Raw genomic sequence first — 25,259 nt, forward strand, 5'->3', positions numbered from 1 at the left:
CTCCGCAACCGTAGCTCCGTTTTGGGCGTATGATATATCAAAATCTTCGTCTCGACATGTACATCATTTCATTCCATTGCATCATTTGCATTTGAGGTCATCTTGTTGCCCAAAATGCTGTTAGAAGGAGGCTTCGTGAGTAAAATTGTAGATCCGTTAGTTCATCATGCACTTTTGTCATTTTTGCCATGTTTAATTCGTGCATGATATGCCTGTGCCCCTTTGGGATGAATTGTTAAGCATTTTGTCTTCTTTCCAGAGGTGCCACCCATGCATTTTTAGGATGTGTGTGTTGTCTTGTGCAAGCTTGCGAAGGGAGGTACCTGAGATTGCTGATTCCAGGGACTTAGTGATTTTCACTAAGTCTGGGATATTTTAGTTCATGATGCTATATGTCCAGCTTGTTTCCTAGTGATCCGTGCCTCTTTTGAGAAAGATCAGTAAGGGAGTTTTGATATTTATGTTATTCTCTATCCATCCATGTCTTTGTTTGCATATATGGACTGCTCTAGGTTGACTCAATCGAGCTCAACTTTTGCTTCGTTGTTAACCTGGGCAGATCGTCAACTTGTTTGCGATTTTGCCGATGCTACCGTTAGTGATCCATGCATGCTATGCCTTTGTTCTTGCCATGTGTAGCTAGCATATTGTGCCTTCTTGCTGGTTATATGCTTTCCTTGCCATGACTTGCACCGTAGTGAGTGCATCGAGCTCGTTTACATGCCTTCGTGGGTTATATTTCAGCATGTCTCAGTTTTCACCAAGTCTGAAAACTGATTGTGTTCGAGCTATGTTCGTGAGCTCGGTAGAGTATTTTGTGAACCCTTTTGGCCCCAGGTCACTTTGGGTGTTTTGTTAAGCTTGTTGAGTAGCTCCATGCCATGTTCTTACTTGTCATGTTCAGGTCATCTATCATGTTGTTTTGCTGCTCCGAAGAGGGCTTCGTGATCTGAAATTTCAGGCTAGTGTTAATTTCACCAAGTCTGGAATCTGTTTTGCATATTCATTTTTGCCAAGCTTGTTTGAACCTCTTAATGGATGAATATGCCTATGGCTCAGTGCTAGTGTTTTGTTAACCATCTTGTGTACATCACTGCCATGTATTTTGTTTTCATGTGTGGTGGCTGTAGCATGTTCATTTCGTTGCATTTAGGAGCCTACTTGCTGTATATCGCAGATCGGTTCGTTTCGTAAAACGCTCGCCATTTCCAAACCGTAACTCCGATTCCAATGATCTTTATATTGTTTTCAAGAGATTTCAGCCCCTCTATCCAGTGGCACCCTTGGAATTCCAAGTTGAGGCCAGGTACATGCATTTCCTGTCATATCTTGCATTTTGCATCCCGCATAGCATATCATCATTTCATCATATTGCTTAGTCTTGCACGTGGTTGATTGTATCCTTGTTGCTTGTTTGTCTTGTTGGGTAGAGCCGGGAGACGAGTTTGCTACCGAGGAGCCCGTTGAGTTTGCTTGTGAGGATTCAGTCAACTCTGACGACTGTGCAGGCAAGATGATCATACCCTCAAAATCACTACTATCTTTGCTATGCTAGTTTGCTCGCTCTTTTGCTTGCCACTGCTACGATGCCTACCACTTGCTTGTCAGCCTCCCAATTGCATGATTGAACCTCTAACCTACCATTGTCCTAGCAAACCGTTGATTGGCTATGTTACCGCTTTGCTCAGCCCTTCTTATAGCGTTGTTAGTTGCAGGTGAAGATTGGAGCCGTTCCTTGTTGGAACATTTATTTACTTGTTGGGATATCACTATATTACTATGTTATCTTAATGCATCTATATACTTGGTAAAGGGTGGAAGGCTCGGCCTCTCGCCTAGTGTTTTGTTCCACTCTTGCCGCCCTAGTTTCCGTCATATCGGTGTTATGTTCCCGGATGTTGCGTTCCTTACGCGGTTGGGTTATAATGGGAACCCCTTGATATTTCGCCTCGATTAAAGCTTTTCCAGCAATGCCCAACCTTGGTTTTACCATTTGCCACCTACCCTTTTCTTTCCTTTGGGTTCTGCAGACCCAAGGGTCATCTTATTTTTAGCCCCCCCACGGGCCAGTGCTCCCTCTGAGTGTTGGTCCGACCGAGTAGACTGCGGGGCCACCTCGGGGCAACTTGAGGGTTGGTTTTACTCGTAGGATGTCTCATCTGAGTGTGCCCTGAGAAAGAGATATGTGCAGCTCCTATCGGGATTTGTCGGCACATTCGGGCGGTGTTGCTGGTCTTGTTTTAACCTGTCGAATTGTCTTGTTGTACCGGGTTACCGAGTCTGATCGGTGTGACTCGGGTGGAGGTCTATTCCTTCGTTGACCGTGAGAGCTTGTCATGGGCTAAGTTGGGACCCCCTGCAGGGATTGAACTTTCGAAAGCCGTGCCCGCGGTTATGGGCAGATGGGAATTTGTTAATGTCCGGTTGTAGATAACTGAACCTTAATTAATTTAAAATGAACCAACTGTGTGTGTTACCGTGATGGCCTCTTCTCGGCGGAGTCCGGGAAGTGGACACGGAGTTGGAGTTATGCTTGCGCGGGTTGTTCCTCTAGTTTCTCGCTCGTGCCTTGCCTCCTCTTCTCGCTCTCTTTTGCGGATAAGTTAGCCACCACATATGCTAGTCGCTTGCTGCAGCTCCACATACTTGCCTTATCCTTCCTATAAGCTTAAATAGTTTTGACCGCGAGGGTGCGAGATTGCTGAGTCCCTGTGGCTCACAGATACTATAATTCCAGATGCAGGTCCAGGTGATTCCGCTCCAGGTGACGAGTACGAGCTCAAGTGGGAGTTCGACGAGGACTCTCAGCGTTATTATGTTTCCTTTCCCGATGATCAGTAGTGGTGCCTAGTTGGGGTTCGATTCAGGGCCTTGTCGCATGTCGGGTTCTTTTCCATTTTGGCGCCGTAGTCGGGCCATGAGTGTTTGTTTGATGGATGTTATTTATGTACTCTGATGTGACGTGGCGAGTGTAAGCCAACTATGTTATCTCCCCCTTTTATTATGTATTACATGGGATGTTGTAATGATTGCCTGACTTGCGACATTGCTTTCAATGCGGTTATGTCTCTAAGTCGTGCCTCGACACGTGGGAGCTATAGCCGCATCGAGGGCGTTACAAGTTGGTAATCAGAGCCTTCCCCGACCTTAGGAGCCCCCATTGCTTGATCGTTTTTAGAAGCCGAGTTGTGTCTAGAAAAATGTTTTGAGTCCTTAGGAATTATATATCGGAGAGCTTAGGAATTCTTTTTACTTCCCAGTCTCCTCATCGCTCTGGTAAGGCATCCTGACGTAGAGTTTTAACTCTTCTCTTCTCAAATTTCACTAAAAAAAATTTTAGGATCACGCGAGTATCTTGGTTTTGTTCCGATGGTTTTGTGACGAGAACATTGTTCTTGGTGCCTCCTGTCTTTAGGGGTTGTGGCAGTGTCCCGGGGAGTTGAGCTCCGAGGTGTTGTCGTCACAATTTTATCGTTGCAATTCTGGTATACTTGAGATTTGTGCGCGACATCGAAAATCTCCTTTATGCAGTTCATTGGTGAGATAACCTCGACGCCACCCAGTACTGGGGCGGGAGTTCGGGAGTATCGCCATAACTTGTATAACGGATGCTTTTCGAAGGTTGAGATAGATGGGTTTCCGAAGGTTTCTTGGTTATGTGTTGAAGGATGGATACAGCTGGATGTAGGATTGCTAGCTTGAGTGAGATATTATGCTCCCCTGTATCCCCAACACCTGATTGCATAACCGGGAAAATTTCGGGAATTTCATAGGTGGGAATTCAAGTAGCCTTAGGATATCTTTCCGACAGATGTATGATATGAAATTGGGGTTCGACGTCTAGTGGATCGCCTATTCACGGTCGGTTTTACAGTGGTCTCGTTGTGTCTTAAAGAGTCCTTGGCTATGCTGACTCGGGGACGCTTCGTATGTCATGTGCACTGCCTTGTACATGATGGTGCTGTACGATCGAGCCCGTGTAGGTCCCACCACGAAAACTTCGGACGAAATTTCTATCATGTATTTGTTCCGGCTTATTCCACAAGCCAACCCTTGGTTTTATTTCGAGTTGTGGCATTCGTTTTGCTTCGACGTCATATGTTGATTCCATCCCTCGTTGTTGTACTCCTTCTACCTGATTCTTCATGGCTTCGCAATTTAGGAATATGTGACCACTTCAAGAGAAATGCATTCGTTCATTTTGTTCGGATGTGAAGACTGTATGTTGCAATTTTCATTCCGTTGGATTCAGCTTCAATATTTATCTGTCTATGTGCTAAACGGTGGTCAACCTCTTCAGGATGGCTCCCGCTAAGAGCACCAGTCAGAACCAGAATCAAGATCCGCCACCGCCTCCACCTCCTCCAGAGGCATGGCAAGCTGTGATGGCCGCAACCAATGCAAATACTCAGTTGATCATGCAAATTATCCAAGAGCGCAATCAAGGCAGTCAAGGGAATCAAGGCAGCAATCAGAGTCACTTTGCTACACTCAACCAGTTCCTTGCTAATGGGCCAAAGACTTTCAGCAATTGTGTTGAGGCAACCGATGCTGACGATTGGCTTGTGGATCTGTGTAAGCATTTCGAGTGCAGTAACGTCAGGCCTGAGGACTTTGTCAAGTTCGCTTCCTTCCAACTCAAAGATCAGGCTGCAGAGTGGTTCCAGCAGTACAAGGATTCCAGAGGTGGACGTGTTATCACTTGGGATGATTTCCGTCAAGATTTCCGCGCTCATCACATTCCTCAAAGTGTGGTTGAAAGTAAGCGTCAGGAATTCCGCAATCTGAAGCAAGGCTCTTTGTCTGTCTATGACTACAACAAGTTGTTCTAGAAGCTCGCCCGTTTTGCCAAGCAGGATGTTCCTGATGAGAAGAGCATGATCTATCAGTTCAGGGGTGGTCTTCGTGAAGAAATTCAGCTCGCTCTTGTTCTCTTTGAGCCTTTGAGATACGATGAGTTCTACAACATGGCACTGAAGCAAGAGGCTGCTCAGTTGAGGTGTGATGCTTCCAGGAAGCGCGTCAGAGATGTTACTCCTTCTTCCTCTACTCAAGTGGCCAAGCAGCAGAAGTTTTGGCTTCCTCCTCCTCCGTTCCGTCAGCCGTATCAGCAGAAGAGCAAAGGTGGTAGTGGTTCTTCCCACCCACCCAACCCAGGCTTTCAGAACAAGACTTCGTCTCAAGCTCCAAGATCGAGTACTCCGTATCACCGTCCGCTTTCAGAGGTCACGTGCAACAAGTGCCAACAGAAGGGTCACTATGCCAACAAGTGTTTCAACCAGAGGCGTCTTCCTCCTCCTCCTGTGAGATCGGCAAGTACAGCTGGGGTCAAGCATAACCCCAAGCATGCCAAGGTCAATTTGATGAATGCAGCTCAGGTAGAGGACTCGTCAGATGTGATCATGGGTAACCTTCCTGTTAATGATATTCCTGCAAAAGTTCTATTTGACACTGGTGCATCGCATTCCTTTTTGGCATGTCCTTTTGCATCGAAGCACAATGTTGATACCGAGATTATGCCCAAAGTCATGCAAGTTGTTTCTCCCGGCAAGCTTTTGACTTCTAGTTTGGTTGCTCCCGATGTCTCTATCACGTTGGGCGATTACAAGTTTCTCTCTTCTCCGGTGGTTCTTGGTAACTCGGATATTGATCTTATTCTCGGAATGGATTGGCTTTCTAATCACAAGGCTCAGCTTGATTGTGCAGCCAGGCAGATTCAATTGACTCATTCGTCTGAGGAAGTAATTGTCTTTGCCGCTCGGGATAATACCATCCGGTTGTTTTCTCTCAATGAGAAGGGTGAATTGGATGCTATTTCGCAGATTCCGGTTGTTTGTGAGTATCAAGACGTTTTTCCAGAAGAACTCCCAGGGATGCCTCCAAACCGGCCGGTTGAATTTGTTATTGAACTTGAGCCCGGTACGGAACCTGTGTGCAAACGTCCCTACAAGCTCGGCCCCGAAGAGTTGAAGGAGTTGAAGAAACAACTCGATGAGCAAGAAAGATTGGGTCTCATCCGGCCTAGTACTTCTCCGTGGGGTTGTGGTGTTCTTTTTGTGAAGAAGAAGGATGGATCGAGTCGACTTTGTGTTGATTACCGTCCAGTGAACAAGAAGACCATCAAGAACAAATACCCACTTCCCAACATCAATGAGCTGTTCGAACAACTCAAGGGTGCCCAAGTATTCTCCAAGCTTGATCTCCGTATGGGTTATCACCAGATTCGCATTCGTAAAGAAGATATTCCCAAGACAGCATTCAGAACAAGCTTTGGTTCATATGAATACACCGTCATGTCTTTTGGCCTCGCCAACGCTCCTCCGACGTTCTCTCGCATGATGAATATCATCTTCAACGCCTACACCAATGACTTCGTTTTGGTCTATCTCGATGACATTCTGGTTTTCTCGAAGAACAAGGAAGATCATGCCAAGCACTTGCGTTTGGTTCTTGACAAGCTCAGGGAACATCAGTTCTACGCCAAGTTCTCCAAGTGTGAATTTTGGCTCGATGAGGTTCTTTATCTTGGCCATATCATCTCTGCCAAGGGCATTTCCGTGAATCCCGAGAAGGTATCCGCAATTGTGAATTGGGAACCTCCTCAGAACGTGAAGCAACTCCGCAGTTTCCTCGGTCTCGCAAGCTATTGCAGAAGATTCGTTGAAAACTTTTCTAAGATCGCGAAGCCACTCTCAAATCTTCTTCAGAAGCACGTCAAGTACGTTTGGTCTCCGGAGTGTGATATTGCTTTCAACACTTTGAAAGAGAGATTGATCACTGCTCCAGTTTTGACTCCGCCTGATGAAACCAAGCCGTACGAGGTCTTTTGTGATGCCTCTCTCCAAGGTCTCGGTGCAGTTTTGATGCAAGAGAAGAAAGTTGTTGCTTATACCTCTCGCCAGTTGAAGCCTAATGAGAAGAACTACCCCACTCATGATCTCGAGTTGGCGGCAGTTGTGCATGCTCTTTTGACTTGGAGACATCTTCTATTGGGAAGGAAAGTGGACATTTTCACTGATCACAAGAGTCTCAAGTACATCTTCACCCAGCCTAATCTCAACCTAAGGCAGACTCGATGGGTCGAAATGATTCAAGAGTACAATCCGAGTATTGAGTATACTCCAGGCAAGGCTAATGTGATTGCTGACGCTTTGAGCAGAAAAGCATATTGCAACAGTCTGATTCTCAAGCCCTATCAACCCGAGCTTTGTGAAGCTTTCCGCAAGCTGAATCTTCAAGTTGTTCCTCAAGGTTTCCTCGCCAACCTTCAAGTTTCTCCTACCTTGGAAGACCAGATTCGCCAAGCCCAGCTTCTTGATGCTATGGTGAAAAAGGTGAAGATTGGTATTGCAAAGAGTCAGTCCAAGTACAAGTGCTACCGCCTTGATGACAAAGACACTCTCTTCTTCGAGGATCGAATTGTTGTGCCCAAAGGTGAACTTCGTAAAGTGATCATGAACGAGGCTCACAACTCTCTCCTCTCCATCCACCCTGGTAGTACGAAGATGTATCAGGATCTCAAGCAAGCTTATTGGTGGACTCGAATGAAGCGCGAGATCGCTCAATTCGTGAATGAATGTGATGTCTGCAGAAGAGTGAAGGCAGAACACCAAAGGCCAGCTGGTCTCCTCCAACCTCTTGCCATTCCAGAATGGAAGTTTGACCACATCGAAATGGACTTCGTGACTGGGTTTCCAAAGTCCAAGCGTGGCAATGATGCTATATTTGTTGTCATCGACAAGCTCATCAAAGTGGCTCACTTTCTGCCTATCAAAGAGTCGATCACTGCAGCTCAATTGGCGGAACTCTATACCTCTCGCATTGTCTCTCTGCACGGTATTCCTCAAGTGATATCTTCAGACCGTGGCAGCATCTTTACCTCCAAGTTTTGGGATTCTTTTCAGAAGGCCATGGGCACCAACATCCGCTTCAGCACTGCTTTCCATCCTCAAACAAGCGGTCAAGTCGAGCGTGTCAACCAGATTCTCGAAGACATGCTCAGGGCTTGTGTGATTTCTTTCGGCATGAAGTGGGAGGACTGTCTTCCTTATGCTGAATTCTCATACAACAACAGTTTTCAAGCAAGTTCGGGCAAGGCCCCCTTTGAAATTCTATATGGCAGGAAGTGCCGTACCCCTCTCAACTGGTCTGAAACCGGTGAGCGTCAGCCGCTGGGTAATGACCTGGTCACAGAGGCAGAAGAAATGTGCAAGTTCATTCGCGATAACCTCAAAGCAGCCCAATCCCGCCAGAAGAGCTACTATGATAGTAAGCACCGTGATTTGGCTTTCGAGATCGGAGATCATGTTTACCTCCGTGTCTCTCCTATGAAAGGTACTCGTCGCTTCGGTATCAAAGGGAAGCTTGCCCCTAGATACGTGGGACCTTTCAAGATTGCTAGCAAGAGAGGCGACCTCGCCTATCAGCTCGAGCTTCCTTCAAACTTTGCCAATGTTCATGATGTGTTCCATGTCTCCCAACTCCGAAAGTGCTTCAAGACGCCTGAACGCACCGTCAACTTCGAGGACATTGAGCTCCAAGAAGATCTCTCTTATCGTGAGCACCCAGTTGCTATTCTTGAAGAGACTGAACGCAAGACTCGCAACAAGTCAATCAAATTTCTCAAAGTCAAGTGGTCTCACCATTCCGACCGTGAAGCTACATGGGAACGCGAGGATCACCTCCGTTCTGAGTACCCGGAGTTCTTTCAGTCCTAGATCTCGGGACGAGATCTTTTCGTAGTGGTGGAGTGTTGTAACGCCCCAGATATACTTTCCATATTTGTATCCAACTCTTGCCGTTTCCGGCATTAAGTTATATTTATTTCTCGGGTTCGGGTCTTTGTCTCCGTGTGTTGTTTTTCTTTTTCGTGCATCTCTTATCATGTCATCACGTGCATTGCATTTGCATACATGTTCATCTCATGCATTCGAGCATTTTCCCCGTTGTCCGTTTTGCATTCCGGCGCTTCGTTCTCCTCCGGTGGCCTTTTCTAGCGTTCTTTCGTGTGTGGGGATTAAACATTTCCGGATTGGACCGAGACTTGCCATGCGGCCTTGGTTTACTACCGGTAGACCGCCTGTCAAGTTTCGTATCATTTGGACTTCGTTTGATACTCCAACGGTTAACCGAGGGACCGAAAAGGCCTCGTGTGTGTTGCAGCCCAACACCCCCCAAATTTGTCCCAAAACCCACCAAACTCTGCTCCATGTCCTAGAGCGTTCGATCACGATCGCGTGGGCGAAAACCGCACCTCATTTGGACTCTCCTAGCTCCACTTATGCCTATATATACACCCCCCCATTCCTAATCTCAGATTCCTCCCCGTCCTCCTCGAAAAAAAAACAGATCAACCCCCCCCCCCCCCCACCGACGGACGTGTCCGGATCCGACCGGACAACGTCTGCCCGCCGCCGCCAGCCACCCAGCGCCCGCCACCTGTCCCCAGGGCGGGACCGCATCGCCGCCGGCCCGCTTGGCCCGCGCCCGGCCCCCGCGCGCCGCCTCCCGGGCCCAGGCGCCCCGCGCCTCCCCGCCTCCAGCGCCGCCGCCCCTTCCGGCTCCGGCGGCCGGATCAGCCACCGCCGCCGCGCCGCAACTCCGCCGCCGGCGCACGCCTCCCCGTCCGAGCCGGCCGCCGCCGCCTCGCAGTCCCCGGCGCCGCGCCGCGCCGCCCGCCTCCACGCCGGCGCCGCCCCCGGCAACCTCCTCCCCGACCGGCGGCCCGCGTCTCCGGCGAGCTCCGACTCCGGCGAGCTACAGTACCCCGGCTGCCTCGGTTCCCGTGCCTCGATCTGGATCTCAGATCTGGAATTTTGAAACCCTAGGGGTTGACTTTCCCCTCCCCCGTCTAATTATTTTATGCAACTTTGACTGCTTATATCTCCGCAACCGTAGCTCCGTTTTGGGCGTATGATATATCAAAATCTTCGTCTCGACATGTACATCATTTCATTCCATTGCATCATTTGCATTTGAGGTCATCTTGTTGACCAAAATGCTGTTAGAAGGAGGCTTCGTGAGTAAAATTGTAGATCCGTTAGTTCATCATGCACTTTTGTCATTTTTGCCATGTTTAATTCGTGCATGATATGCCTGTGCCCCTTTGGGATGAATTGTTAAGCATTTTGTCTTATTTCCAGAGGTGCCACCCATGCATTTTTAGGATGTGTGTGTTGTCTTGTGCAAGCTTGCGAAGGGAGGTACCTGAGATTGCTGATTCCAGGGACTTAGTGATTTTCACTAAGTCTGGGATATTTTAGTTCATGATGCTATATGTCCAGCTTGTTTCCTAGTGATCCGTGCCTCTTTTGAGGAAGATCAGTAAGGGAGTTTTGATATTTATGTTATTCTCTATCCATCCATGTCTTTGTTTGCCTATATGGAGTGCTCTAGGTTGACTCAATCGAGCTCAACTTTTGCTTCGTTGTTAACCTGGGCAGATCGTCAACTTGTTTGCGATTTTGCCGATGCTACCGTTAGTGATCCATGCATGCTATGCCTTTGTTCTTGCCATGTGTAGCTAGCATATTGTGCCTTCTTGCTGGTTATATGCTTTCCTTGCCATGACTTGCACCGTAGTGAGTGCATCGAGCTCGTTTACATGCCTTCGTGGGTTATATTTCAGCATGTCTCAGTTTTCACTAAGTCTGAAAACTGATTGTGTTCGAGCTATGTTCGTGAGCTCGGTAGAGTATTTTGTGAACCCTTTTGGCCCCAGGTCACTTTGGGTGTTTTGTTAAGCTTGTTGAGTAGCTCCATGCCATGTTCTTACTTGTCATGTTCAGGTCATCTATCATGTTGTTTTGCTGCTCCGAAGAGGGCTTCGTGATCTGAAATTTCAGGCTAGTGTTAATTTCACTAAGTCTGGAATCTGTTTTGCATATTCATTTTTGCCATGCTTGTTTGAACCTCTTAATGGATGAATTTGCCTATGGCTCAGTGCTAGTGTTTTGTTAACCATCTTGTGTACATCACTGCCATGTATTTTGTTTTCATGTTTGGTGGCTGTAGCATGTTCATTTCGTTGCATTTAGGAGCCTACTTGCTGTATATCGTAGATCGGTTCGTTTCGTAAAACGCTCGCCATTTCCAAACCGTAACTCCGATTCCAATGATCTTTATATCGTTTTCAAGCGATTTCAGCCCCTCTATCCAGTGGCACCCTTGGAATTCCAAGTTGAGGCCAGGTTCATGCATTTCCTGTCATATCTTGCATTTTGCATCCCGCATCGCATCCCGCATAGCATATCATCATTTCATCATATTGCTTAGTCTTGCACGTGGTTGATTGTATCCTTGTTGCTTGTTTGTCTTGTTGGGTAGAGCCGGGAGACGAGTTTGCTACCGAGGAGCCCGTTGAGTTTGCTTGTGAGGATCCAGTCAACTCTGACGACTGTGCAGGCAAGATGATCATACCCTCGAAATCACTACTATCTTTGCTATGCTAGTTTGCTCGCCCTTTTGCTTTGCCACTGCTACGATGCCTACCACTTGCTTGTCAGCCTCCCAATTGCATGATTGAACCTCTAACCTACCATTGTCCTAGCAAACCGTTGATTGGCTATGTTACCGCTTTGCTCAGCCCTTCTTATAGCGTTGTTAGTTGCAGGTGAAGATTGGAGCCGTTCCTTGTTGGAACATTTATTTACTTGTTGGGATATCACTATATTACTATGTTATCTTAATGCATCTATATACTTGGTAAAGGGTGGAAGGCTCGGCCTCTCGCCTAGTGTTTTGTTCCACTCTTGCCGCCCTAGTTTCCGTCATATCGGTGTTATGTTCCCGGATGTTGCGTTCCTTACGCGGTTGGGTTATAATGGGAACCCCTTGATATTTCGCCTCGATTAAAGCTTTTCCAGCAATGCCCAACCTTGGTTTTACCATTTGCCACCTACCCTTTTCTTTCCTTTGGGTTCTGCAGACCCAAGGGTCATCTTATTTTTAGCCCCCCCACGGGCCAGTGCTCCCTCTGAGTGTTGGTCCGACCGAGTAGACTGCGGGGCCACCTCGGGGCAACTTGAGGGTTGGTTTTACTCGTAGGATGTCTCATCTGAGTGTGCCCTGAGAAAGAGATATGTGCAGCTCCTATCGGGATTTGTCGGCACATTCGGGCGGTGTTGCTGGTCTTGTTTTAACCTGTCGAATTGTCTTGTTGTACCGGGTTACCGAGTCTGATCGGTGTGACTCGGGTGGAGGTCTATTCCTTCGTTGACCGTGAGAGCTTGTCATGGGCTAAGTTGGGACCCCCTGCAGGGATTGAACTTTCGAAAGCCGTGCCCGCGGTTATGGGCAGATGGGAATTTGTTAATGTCCGGTTGTAGATAACTGAACCTTAATTAATTTAAAATGAACCAACTGTGTGTGTTACCGTGATGGCCTCTTCTCGGCGGAGTCCGGGAAGTGGACACGGAGTTGGAGTTATGCTTGCGCGGGTTGTTCCTCTAGTTTCTCGCTCGTGCCTTGCCTCCTCTTCTCGCTCTCTTTTGCGGATAAGTTAGCCACCACATATGCTAGTCGCTTGCTGCAGCTCCACATACTTGCCTTATCCTTCCTATAAGCTTAAATAGTTTTGACCGCGAGGGTGCGAGATTGCTGAGTCCCTGTGGCTCACAGATACTATAATTCCAGATGCAGGTCCAGGTGATTCCGCTCCAGGTGACGAGTACGAGCTCAAGTGGGTGTTCGACGAGGACTCTCAGCGTTATTATGTTTCCTTTCCCGATGATCAGTAGTGGTGCCTAGTTGGGGTTCGATTCAGGGCCTTGTCGCATGTTGGGTTCTTTTCCATTTTGGCGCCGTAGTCGGGCCATGAGTGTTTGTTTGATGGATGTTATTTATGTACTCTGATGTGACGTGGCGAGTGTAAGCCAACTATGTTATCTCCCCCTTTTATTATGTATTACATGGGATGTTGTAATGATTGCCTGACTTGCGACATTGCTTTCAATGCGGTTATGTCTCTAAGTCGTGCCTCGACACGTGGGAGCTATAGCCGCATCGAGTGCGTTACACAGGGGTGTTTTTGTAAAACGCCTACCCCGCCGGCAAGCGCGCCTCGCTGGACCCCTCCACCACAGGACATGCTAAATTTCAATGTTGATGGAGCTTTTGCTGAGGATGGCATGCATGGGGGCTGGGGAGTGGTGGTACGGGATAATACAGGTGAGGTGGTGGCAGCACGGGTTGGGCGACTTGATCGTGCTGCGGATGCATTCAGCACTGAGCTGAGAGCAGTGGAGCAAGCGCTAGATCTTGCGGCCGAACTGGGGGTCGTGCGGCTGACTATTGAAATGGACGCCCTGCTGCTTGAACAGGCCCTAAACAGACGTGCTCCAGATTGTTCGCGACAAGCACAGGCGATTTAAGACATCAAGGTGCAGTCCCGGTTATGGTTCTCTTCATGTGTATTTGCCCATTGTAAGCGCGAGGCCAACATGCCAGCGCACCATATGGCCAAGTTAGGCCTGGCTCTTCAAGTGGGAGATGTTCTAGTTGCTGATGATGTAATTCCAGCCATTGTTGTTGAGTTTGTAACGGGCGATCGTGCCCAGTACGTTTCGTAATAAAGCTATTTGCTTGCCCTAAAAAAAACAATTCACATCTTAATTTGCAATGGTTAGTACAATTCTCTTCTATTTCACCCACAGATTCTTTTGTTTTTCTTCATCAGATCCTATTTGATTCCATCGTGGCATGTTCCTGTGCATTCTAGTGCTCACCGTGATCCCTATTCCGGTATTCCTCATAGGATTGAGAGAGTGCCAAGAAGTATACTAGTGTCCTACTCGAGTACGACACTGAACTAGATATCGATGTGCTTCGTGCTCGTCGAGACATCACCGGGCTGGACATCGCAACATACAACAAAAATATAAAAATTTATCATTAAAATAATACAAAACCAAAGATGACCAATATATATGAAAACTACTCCAATTTAGTCAAATCTTAAGCCCGAAACCAATTACCAATTTTTGAAGCCACTCTATCTGCCCAACACATATCAGATATGATCGGCCCAAGCAATGCAACCGGGCACCCCAATTGGGCCAAGCCGAAAATAGTGATTCTCATATTATTATTTTTCTGCGCCTGCTTCGTACGTGCATGTGTAAACGTGCAGCGCAGCACGTTTTGTTCTCTTTCTCTACCGTTTTTAATTCTTCATCTTCTTCTGTTTATTTTCCTTTTTTCAAGAATACTCTCTAAATTAACAAAGAATGTGTGAATACTTTCTTCAAATCATCTAAACCTTTTCTTTAATGCATGAACACTTTTCAAAACAACCATTAACGGACTTTTTTTAAACACATTGTGACAACTTTTAGTACGCCATAATCCTCTTTTGTATTACGCGGTAAACAGACATTTGATAAATGTTTCTTGCATATTTTAAAAATATTCACCATTTATTTGGAAAATGCTTGTTGCATATTTCAATAATGTTTTCCATGTATTTATAAAATGTACATGAAGTATTTTTTTTAAATGTGAACCACATATTCAAAGCATGTTCTTCCTATATTCCAAAAATCGTTGTCACGTATTCAAAAAACTATTCACAACATATTAGAAGAAGTCCTCATTGCGTATTTAAAAAAAATTGTTGTGTTTTTAAGAATTGTTCACCGTGTGTTCAAAAAAATATTCACCACGTATTTAATTAAATTTCACCGTATATTGCAAAAAGTTTCTTGATGTATTTATTAAATATTTCATCGTGTATTTTATAAATGGTCATCGCATATTTATTATTCACTACATATTCAAAAATGTTCATCACGTACTTAGAAAGACGTCCACCCAATATGGACAAATGTCCATCACGTCATTCAAAGGTATTCTTCTATTCAAAAATCTTTTAATATCTTTTAAATAATTATGTATCCTAAATAATATTCAGAAAAGGAAATGGATCCAAAAAATAGTACAAAGGGAAAAAGAAAAAAGAAAACAGATAAATGGAAAGACGAGAATAAAACATAAAACTAAACTGGAAAACCAGAAAAAACGGAAAAGATATAATCAAACCAAAAGAAGAAACAAAAAAAAATATGCAATACACAATACAGGGGAAAGAAAAAGAAAAATTGTAAGTTTGTCCCGGAGCCCGACATCCGGCCAGGATTGGGCCTCACTTTATCGCCCATGGCCCTGCCCAAAGCCCAGGAAAAGCCCAATGAAACATGTTTTTTGAGGTATATTAACAAATATAGGCATAATATAGTTTATATAGCACCAAAATTAGCTGTTTTATTAATTTTAAATGAGAAAACAGCCATTTTCCTGGGCTACGAACTAGGCCGAGCGAGGCCCATGCGTGCGAAATTTGGGTCGGGCATTGTACAGCCCGGTCTGAACCCAGCTCATCCCGGAGAATGCCCAACTTTATCTGAAAACAAGTGTTCAGAATGTCCGCCCATGCGCGACATGAGCCCTGCATGCGTGAAGGAACACGGGCCCATGTTGTGATGTTCACTTCATATTTTTTGTTTTTCTTTGTTCCTCTACCTTTAGAAATTCTCCACTGATATTTTTGGGAAACTACTTTTAGTATCTATATTTAAAAGTAGTTCGTCGCATATTATGGTGTATTTCAACATAGTTCATCGCATATTAGAAAATATATTGATCGCATATTTCACAAGATATACATCATGTATTCCAAAATATTCACCTCATATTCTAAAATGTATATCTTTGCATATCTCAAAATTGTTCATCACATATAATTTTTTGTCACAATGTATTTAAAAAATATTCTTGTGTATTTTAATAGTATTCACCATTTATTTGGAAAATGTTAACTGTATATTTCAAAATGTTTCTAATGTAAAATAATGTACATCATGCATTTAAAAAATGTGCACCACATATCCAAAACATTTACTTTCTGTATTTGAAAATGGTCATCGTGTATCCAAAAACTATTCAATATATATTTGGATAAACGTTTCTCCTGTATAAAACTGTTCCAACGTGTTCGAAAAAAGTGCTTCGTGTATTTAATAAAAATTCACCACATATTGAAAAACGTTTCAACATGTATTTTGTAAATGGTCATCACTTGTTTTAAAATTATTTACCACATATTCGAAAAATGTCCATCATGTACTTAGAACAATGCCCACCCCATATGAAAACAAGTGTGCATCACGTTATTCAAAAGTATTCTTATATTAAATAAATATTGTATCCTTTCCTAAATAATTATTTATCGTAAACAGTATTCAGAAAAGGAAATGGAAGCCAAAATAGTGTTTAGTAAAAAAGACAAAACAAAAGAGATAAATGGAAAGAAGGGAATAAAAGATAAACCTAAATTAGAAAACCAGACAAATGAAAAGTAAAAAAGTCAAAGAATAAATAAAAAGGTAAAAACACAGAAAGGAAAACTGAAAACAAAACAAGAAAAGAAACAAAAAAACTGCACAAAGAAATAAAGCAGAAAAAAACTGCGTTAATAGGCCTGGTCCGTGGGTGGAACGACGGGGGCGGTCACTCGTTGTACATCGCAGTAAGTGAGATATAGCTTTTTTGTGTTAAATCGACAGGTTGAGCGACGATGTATCCCCATAAACTTTAGCCCGATCACGCATACGAATCTTAACCCCTAGATTTAGTAAAATTTATAGCCCAAGAAGATAATGTACTTGTTGCCAATCGTGACCCAGGCAAGTATAAGTTCAAGCCAATTAGAGCATCTCTAACAGCCGCGCTAAACAAACGCCGCACCGTAAATTTGACCATCTTAGCACGCGCGCAACCCGGCGGGTGGCTCCAGCGGACGCGCAATAACCGCGCGTGTGGTATAAGGAGTTGGGCGCGCGGTCGGATTCGCTATCTCGCGTGGTGTATTTGGGGCACCCGCTTCCGCGCGCGGCACACTCGAGTGCTCGCGCCGCACTCTCTCCTCTCCGCCTCCTACGCCCCGCGCGCGCCCGCGCCGGCGAACTGCACCCATGGACGCACGCGCCAGCACCCCGCTCACCCCATCCTATAGCCGCGACCCCTCCACCGCTGCCGCCGCCGCCGCAAACCCTAGCGCGGGTGGCGTTGGCCTCGCCTCCGCCGAAGCTCCTCCGACCATCGGCCTCGCGCGCGGCCTCTTCATGCCGTCGCGGATGACCTTGGCGGCGGGTGGCGGCGCGCCGGCGCCGGCCCGAACTGCCGCCCTCTCCTCGAAGCTCCCCAATGCGGCGCGGCCAAAGAAGGGCAAGACATCGGCGAAGAAGAACAAGGCGGCGGACGGCTCCGGCACCTCGAAGGCAAGGAGGAAGAAGCTTGCAGGGCGTGCGACGGGCGCGGCGGCTATCGAAGCGCCGGCGAGCTCACTCGTTGAGCCGGCGGCCGACGCGCACAACATGTTCGACGAAATGCCCCCAAGGTAGAATTTTTTTTTCCAACTTTTCTTTTCTTGTTATTTTTTCAATGCATTCATATAGATAGCTTATTTGTATTGTTCAAAAAACTTTGTAGTCTCAATGATGATGCATACATGTCAACTATGGGTGTTGGCTCCAACAATTCGCATTGGTCTCAAACCAATGACATACATTTCGAAGACCATGAGTTCGAGGTGGACGAGGAGGATGAGGGCATTGTCGACGTGCTGAAAGGAAGAGCGGGCAATTACACCAACGCCGATGACATCTTACTATGCAATACTTGGTTGCAAGTGTCGAGGGATCCATCCGTTGGAGGTGATCAAAGTAGAGATGCTTTATTGGGGGCGGATGAAAAAACACTTTGATGTTCACAACGTGAGTGGAATTGACCGCTCCGAGAGATCACTTCGGTCCCGATGGTCGACAATCAACTTGGATTGTCAAAGGTGGGCGGCCTGTCAAAAGGTGGTTGACAAGTTGAACCCAAGTGGCACAAATGAGGACGATAGAGTAAGTGGCATTCCATACATGTTCATCATACTTGTTGTTGGTGTTCGAAGTGCTAACCTGTTTTGTTTTCATGTAGTACAACATTGCACAAAACTTGTTCAAAAAAGAGGAGAGGAAAACCAAGAAGGGGAAGATCAACAAAGGAAGGGTCTTTACCTTGCCTCGTTGCTATAACGTGTTGAAGGATGATGAGAAATGGAAGAAGCGTAAAGATTTGGATGATTTGCATTTGAGCAACAAACGCAAGCGAACAATTGAGTTGGATGATGAGGAGGAGGATGATGCATCAAGTGATGACGGCAAGAGAAGCCCCACACCCAACTCAGTTTCATACCCGAAGCCAAAATGACCGGATGGATGCAAGAAAGACAAAACAGAAAAGAAAAAGAGGAAAGGAGATGATGAGCTCAAAAATGCTATGGAAGCTATTGTAAAGGCAAGAAAATAAGCCAAGGAGGTGAGGAAAATGGTAAGGAACCAAGATGCCGCGGCCGAGGAGAGGAGGTTGGCGGCCGAGGAGAGGAAGGTGGCAGCCGAGGAGAGGAAGGTGAGAAATGAGGAGCGAACAAGATTGTTGGAATGGGAGAAGCACTTGTTCTTCTTGGACACATCTAACCTCAATGAGGCGCAAAAGGAGTATGTCAATCTTGCCCGTGAAGAAGTCTTAATCCAAAAATGAGCCATGATTCGTGCAATAGGTGGCGGTGGCCTTGGCGCCATGGGTGGCATGGGTAGCTTCGGAGGTACCGTGGGCGGTTTAGGTGCCATGGGAGGCATGGGTGGCTTTGGAGCACCCCCCCCCCCTCCCCCCATGCTATGGCCGCCATGGGAGGCATGAGTTTTGCTTCTCTCATGGGAGGCATGGGTGCACCTCCGGCCGTCATGGGCGGAATGTCTTTCGATGTGCCTCCTCACACACATTCCCATGAAGATACCGTTGAAGATCTTGTCAACACCGTCGGAGCTTCACGTGATGCGGTGCGCGATGAGGAGAGGGAGAAAGATTCATCTTCGGAGGCAGAAGAATCGTCTTCTGAAGATGAGGACGAGGATTGATGTGTCTTTCATTTGTGTCTTGAACTTGATTTGCATTTTGAACTTGGTTGGATGAACTTGTGGGCATGATTTTAAACTTGTGGGTATGAACTTTTATTCATCAACTTGTTTGTGTGAAATTTTATATGTCATGTTCATTGCATTTTGAATGTTTCAAATTTATTTTGTGTTCAAAATGCCATATATGCAATGCCCCGGCGAGTCGCGCGCTGCATTTTTTACGCGCTGCTGAAGCGACGCGTGCGCGCTGCATTTTAGCGCGGCTGTTGGAGCCAGCACTGGTGGCCGCGCAAAACCAGACGAACGGCGCGCGGCAAACTAATTTTGGCTGTTGGAGATGCTCTTAGGCAACTAGAGACAGCCATCCCTCGTTGTATTGAAAAGGGAGGCAGCTCAAGATCATCATTTCATTTTTCAAAAAAGATAACCATTTACCGTTAAAAAGTACAAAACCAAAGAGGGCCAAACATAAATACTGATCAACCCGTTGTATTGAAAATAAAACGAGTTACATGTTTTTCTAACTCATCAATTTCCTCTTTCTCCGACTCACATATCACAGTGAGTTTCATGCGCCCACCAATAAACCCCGTCAGAAAAAGCTCGGGTTATAGAATTTGGTGTGAATGCCCAATCCATTATGCATGTAGTCATGTACTTGATCGGATATGTAAACACACCTTGCACCGATCGTGCATCCATCGAATCTATGAATTCTGGACAAACTCCATTGAACTAGTAATTAATAGAGTAGTGAAAATTTGGCTCCTCTATCTGTGCTATACATGGTAAAATTTCACCATTCCTTTTGTCTAGTTGTGTCATATACTATTGAGTTTCATATGCCAACCAGTAGACTCCATTTCTGTTGCCAGATTCAGTGACCGCTACATAATCTGCTGGCTGATGTATTTTACCTCTGAATTTTGAGATGGCTCCATGGATTAATGGACTAGTGATTAGTAGTACGAGTAATAATTTTTGGTTGTAGCTAGAAGTTGAGGACGCTGGCGTAGTAGGGAGACAAGCAGAGGCCCTCCATCCAGGGGCTCCTCAGCTGCGTCAGGAACGGGTCCTGCATCCACTCCAGCCCAGCGCCGCCCTTGGCCGTCTCCAGCTGCGGCAGCCGCATCGCCGGCGGCCTCGCCACCGCCACGGCCTCCTCCTTCTTCACCCCGTGGTGGCCATGGTGCTGCACGACGGCGTTGACGGCCTCGTTTGCGACCTCCGACGCGGAGGAGACGTCGGGCGAGCCGGCGCTGCAGTGGGAGAGGGAGTGGGAGGCCGTGGTGGTGGGCGGGGAGGAGCGCGCGCGCGCGAGCTCCTCCATGGCGACCCGCTGCTCCAGCTCCTTGAGCGACACGGCCTTGCGGTACACCTTGCAGAGCACCACGTCCTGCTGCTCGCCGGCGCCGGCTCCGGCGAGGTCGGGCAGGCGGTACTCGTTCATGACCCAGTCTGTCTTGGTGCCCCGGGGCGCGCGGCCCTGGTAGTAGACGAGCGTCTTCTTGAGCCCGACGAGGCGCTTGGGATCGGCGGCGCAGCGCACGGCGCGGTCGGACCCCGTGGCCTTCCAGAACCCGCGCTCCGTGGTGCGGCTCGGGCGCCCGCCCCCGGCAACGCCGGACGCGTGCTTCCGGGCGCCGTCGCGGGGCACGAAGAAGTACCACTCGCGCTCGCTGGCGATGGCGGCCAGGCCCGGGAGGTCCCAGGGGTCGTGCCGGTACAGGTGCACCGTGGGGATGATGTCGAACGGCGCCCTGAGCTGCTGCTGCTTGTTGTTTCGGGTGACGTGGTGCTTGAGGTAGAACTCCAGCAGCTCCTCCTCCGTGGGGTGGAAGCGGAACCCCGGCAGCTCCAGCGACGGCGCCGCCGCTGCTCCTCGCCGCTCCATCTCGATCAGATCAGCTAGCTAGCTTGAGTAGATTCCAGACTGGTAAGCAGTGGTGTTGGTTGTTGGATGAATATGTTGGGAGAGCAGAGGATGCTTGCCGCATATATAGGCCGGCGGCGAAGCTCAAGAGGGAAACGGGGTCTCCATCTGTCCAAATTCCAAGTCTTCGCACGACTTTTACTGGCCAAACTGCAGACAGTGAGTGAGTGTGAGTGTGTGTGTGGACTTGGAATTCTTAATTGGTAAGTAATTTGTGTTGATTAATTGACTGGGGATTAAATTTCGGATAGCTACAAGGTGTGAGTGTGATCTCTCTGTATGTGATTAGTTAACTGCCAACTTGGGTAATAGTGATTTGTTTAGTGGTGAAAAGCTATGAATCAATGGTCTGCATCTACACTGTTGTGGATGTACCTTCTAGTACTTCCTGTGTGATCGCATCTCAAGTTGATGATGTATAAGGCTTTACAAAAGGGATTAATTAAGAAAGGAAATTGGTAGGAAGTTATGTTCGTGTGTAGTGGTTCCCTGTTAAAATCCACTAAGTTGTACTACATCATGAAGTTTCCCCTTGGCCAATCCAAGTTAGTGGGAGAATCATGATTGGTCAACCACTAGAGAGTAATCAGCAGAGTAAATTTTGACTTTGAATCAGAAATTTGCGGTATTTTTATTTTCGAACATTGCGCAACATTTTAGCTTCATAAGAAAAACTGACCACAAAAAAGGCTAATGCATGGCAAGTTGTCATAGAAATATAGCAAAGATTGGGCTCAATGTCAATTTTCATTCCATGCAAAGTAGATCATAGGAATTGAATTTGTTTTTTTATCCTAGTACAAATCAAACAAGGTCTATGTATAGAAATAGATCTAAAGAATGTAATCCTCCAATATTCTTATTTTATTCACATTCACCCTTGATGGTGAGGATTTTCATTTTGAGAAACACACCACAAACGTATAAATCCACATACACGCACGCACAGTCACCCAATAAACACACGCATGTACACTCTCTCATGTGAGCACCTAGAGACTGAGCTAGCAGGCCCGCCACAAATGTCGTCAAAAAGCCTGGAATAAATTTAGAAAAATGCGACCACTCGTGTCAAGTCCAGGACCTAAACCCAGGTATGCACATTCCACCAAAAGGAACCTAGGAATCTCAGTTTGCTTAATGGTGATGATTAAAAGGATAAATAGAAAGGAAACTAAGTAGAAGGTATAGGTTGTGTTTTGCGTAGTGCTCCCCTGTTGATGCCCTCTATGCTAGCCTTTCAGGTGCATTATGGCATTATGCCAAAAAAGAAGGGGGTAGTCCTGTTCTTTTAACCAGTTCTTTTTGTCTATTTTCCTCCGGCTAGACAACCTGTGTTTCTGTGTGTTTGTGACTTATTTTTGTACTGTAATAATGAAACAAGTTTCGCAGCCCCCCTGACAGCAACCATCATAAGTTTGTGATTAATTATGGAAAATAGGTATGTGTACGGAGCAGCATCATTTAACAGAGTTTTGCAGGAGCCGCCTTGACAGCTCAAGGTCGTGGAAGAATCTAGAAATCAATCAAGCGTTGCAGAATACTTAAATTTGCCTGCTATGTTTGTAATTAAATAATAGACAGTTTTGCTAAAGCACATCTAAGTCATATGTTATTGATCTTATATTGAGATTCGTGTGAATATATTTTTTTCTCTTTTTTTTCTCTTTTATACTTGATTCACTCATTTAGATGTGTAATAACTATAACTCATCTAGATGTGCCCTAGACACACCCTTCGTATAGTCACCATTCCAAATAAAAATCAGGTGAGTGTGTGATTGGATAATTAGAAGATTAGCGCAGCTAATCCGATTGGGCTAACGTCGCTCTCAAGAGGCATGAGGGGCCACTTGTAAAGTACTCCCTCTGTAAACTAATATAAGAGCGTTTAGATCACTAAAGTAGTAATCTAAACACTCTTATATTAGTTTACGGAGGGAGTACTATTTATATAGGAGTAGTATATCCTGAGAAGCCACTCTTGACCCTAGGTCAATCCTTTCGCAGCCATACTTCTTTATGAAAAGGATGCGGCTAAGCAAAGATAAATAAGCTGTTGAACACAAATCTTTGACCTGTTTTATCTTGAACTAGGCCAGTGCTAATCTCAGGAAAACTATTTAAAAGCACAACTGGTATATGTAATTTGACTGAATTTACAATTTAGATAAATCAATTTTGTAGGAGAAGAAACGATTGAAAGACGGAGAAAGCTAAAGGGAGAAGAAAGAAGGACAAACGTTAGATCTTGCCATATCCTATACCGTCTGATTTGAAAAGGGCTTAGTTCGTATTCTTTTTCAGCTGATGTTTCTAGGACTTTCAACCCAGGTAGGCACATTCCACCACAAATTAATTTACTCTGCTGCAGCATGGCAAATTCCTGAGAATTCTTTCTGCTAGCATGCAGTTTTCTCTTTCCACCATGACAAATATTTTTCTTATATAACATGGCAATTCCTAATAAACGTCCATTGAGAAGGGTTTTGTGAGGGAACGTCAGCTCGTTAGTGGCGTCTTCTTTATTCAGTTCCACCCTTAGTACAGCTAATCAGGAAACGCATTTTTTTAGGCGAGTTTGTGATTGGATAATTAGAAGATTAGCATAGCAAACCCGATTGGGCCAAGGTCGCTCTCAGGAGGCATGAAGAGCAGAATAATCTCTGACCTGCAACTGCAAAGCACACATACTTTAAAATAAAGAAGCCACTCTTGACCCCCACGGTCAACCCTTTCGCAGCCACACATACTTTACAAAATAAATATGGATGCGGTTAAGGAAAAAAGAAAACAAATTGCCGAACACAAATCTTTGACCAGTTTATCCTGAACTCGAGCCAGGCCGGTGCTAATATCAAGCCCATGAAAAACATTTCGTCCCGGCTGAAAATGCCGGGATTTCGCGCCAGCATTTCCCCGCTGTTCCAAGCAGAGATCCATCCATGCGTTCAAATCCAGATGATTGGTCCAGCAGGCAAAGTGAGCAGTGAAGGTGAAGCATTGCCTCGGTCGTAGGTAAGCTCCACTGACACTGACGCATTTTGAAACGGTAAAAAGGTACGTAGATCGTCATGGTTCACAGCCTCAGCAATGGAGTGCTGGAGTAGGCACAAAAAAGCTCACCAAGATTTTCAGCAGGTCGTTGGTGCGTGCATGTCCACTAGCGGCGAGCGGCCGTGACTTTCCACAGCAAATTCCAAAAGGGGGTGACACACCGCACCACATATCTCCAAATATCCTTTTCCGTCCGTCCCTCCGGCCGTCGGTGTCGCTGAACGCAGAAAACCGTGTTGAATTGTTCCAAAGCCTTGAACTTCTTTCCTCCTCTTTTTCCCCTGTGTTGACGAGCAGGAAATTCAAGGTGGAAAATCATTACACAAAGACTAATACTAAAACAAAATAAAATAACATAAATTATACCGTAATAATAATGGTTTTGATGAAAGTGGTTCCACCTTTTTAGGTGCATCGCATTTGCATTTGGCTTTGGGCAACTATCCCTGGCCAAATGTAGTGCTCCATGTTGGTTGACACCATATAGAGGAAAAAAAGGGTAAAGGAAGTTGCCTTCGACTTCAACGTCGTCTTGTGCCTCTTCGCAGGAAGCAACCTTGGAACCCTCCCAGAAAACGGCTCGAAAAGAAATTCTCTCCTACAAAAAGTGAAGCGATTAGGCTGCTGAAATGCACATTATTTTTTGTGCTGCAGAATAAAACATGTAGGGACTAGTGTGTGTGTTTCACTGTCACAACCCACAGCCATAGACTGGAGACTGGACTGCCTGCTGCTGAAAATCAAGAAAGGGACGCCATGCAGCAGCATGCACACCAGCAAGCACCCATCCGTCCATCCAATCCACGTCGCGTAGAATCTAGACCGTTTCTCCTGCCATCCGGCCCAGGCCGCTGTCGATCTCATCTCGGCCGGTCAAGTCCATGCCTGTGTCGCCTCTGTTCATGCCAAAAACGCAGTGCAGCCACTCACCTGGCACCACGGGCGCAAAAGGAGCAGAGGAAGAAGATGGCCATGGCAGCTTGCGGTACTTTGAAACGGTCCAAGTCTTGGGCGATGCGCACTTCTCATGCCCACCGTGGCCTCGATGGTCAGTGCCGTGAGCGATGATGACGACAATGGTCGCCTTTTGGTTGTGGAGGATCCAACACCTGGAACAAGTTAGTGATGGGTTTCTTTCAACCGGAGAATTTTGGGACATGATAAGATGGCTTACCTTTGTGTGCCACCATGACGCCTTGTCTCAGGAAAGGAAACAAGGACTGAAGCTTCCCCAGCACTGCAGTTATTAGCACAAAAAGATATGTACAATCTAGGCTTTCTTGGCCCTGCAGTTATTAGCAAAAGAAGAT

General features: G+C 46.2%; 1 protein-coding gene and 1 long non-coding RNA gene across 2 annotated transcripts; both read right to left on the reverse strand.

The window, feature by feature from the left end:
* Positions 1-19,669: 19,669 nt before the first annotated feature.
* LOC125530596 (NAC domain-containing protein 22) lies at positions 19,670-20,944 on the reverse strand. Its single transcript, XM_048694982.2, has one exon. It carries the CDS (start codon positions 20,851-20,853, stop codon positions 19,951-19,953), a length of 903 nt encoding a protein of 300 aa, XP_048550939.2. The 5' UTR covers positions 20,854-20,944; the 3' UTR covers positions 19,670-19,950.
* Positions 20,945-23,645: 2,701 nt separating this feature from the next.
* LOC125530595 (uncharacterized) lies at positions 23,646-25,115 on the reverse strand. Its single transcript, XR_007292964.2, has 3 exons — positions 24,351-25,115; positions 24,019-24,230; positions 23,646-23,926 (listed from the first exon to the last, which is right to left on the reverse strand). It is a non-coding gene; the product is annotated as an uncharacterized LOC125530595 (long non-coding RNA).
* Between the last annotated feature and the right edge of the window lie 144 nt (positions 25,116-25,259).

This window comes from Triticum urartu, chromosome 7A (assembly GCF_056163025.1).
Source record: "Triticum urartu cultivar PI428250 chromosome 7A, HENAU_Tu73, whole genome shotgun sequence".
Classification (NCBI taxonomy): domain Eukaryota; kingdom Viridiplantae; phylum Streptophyta; class Magnoliopsida; order Poales; family Poaceae; genus Triticum; species Triticum urartu.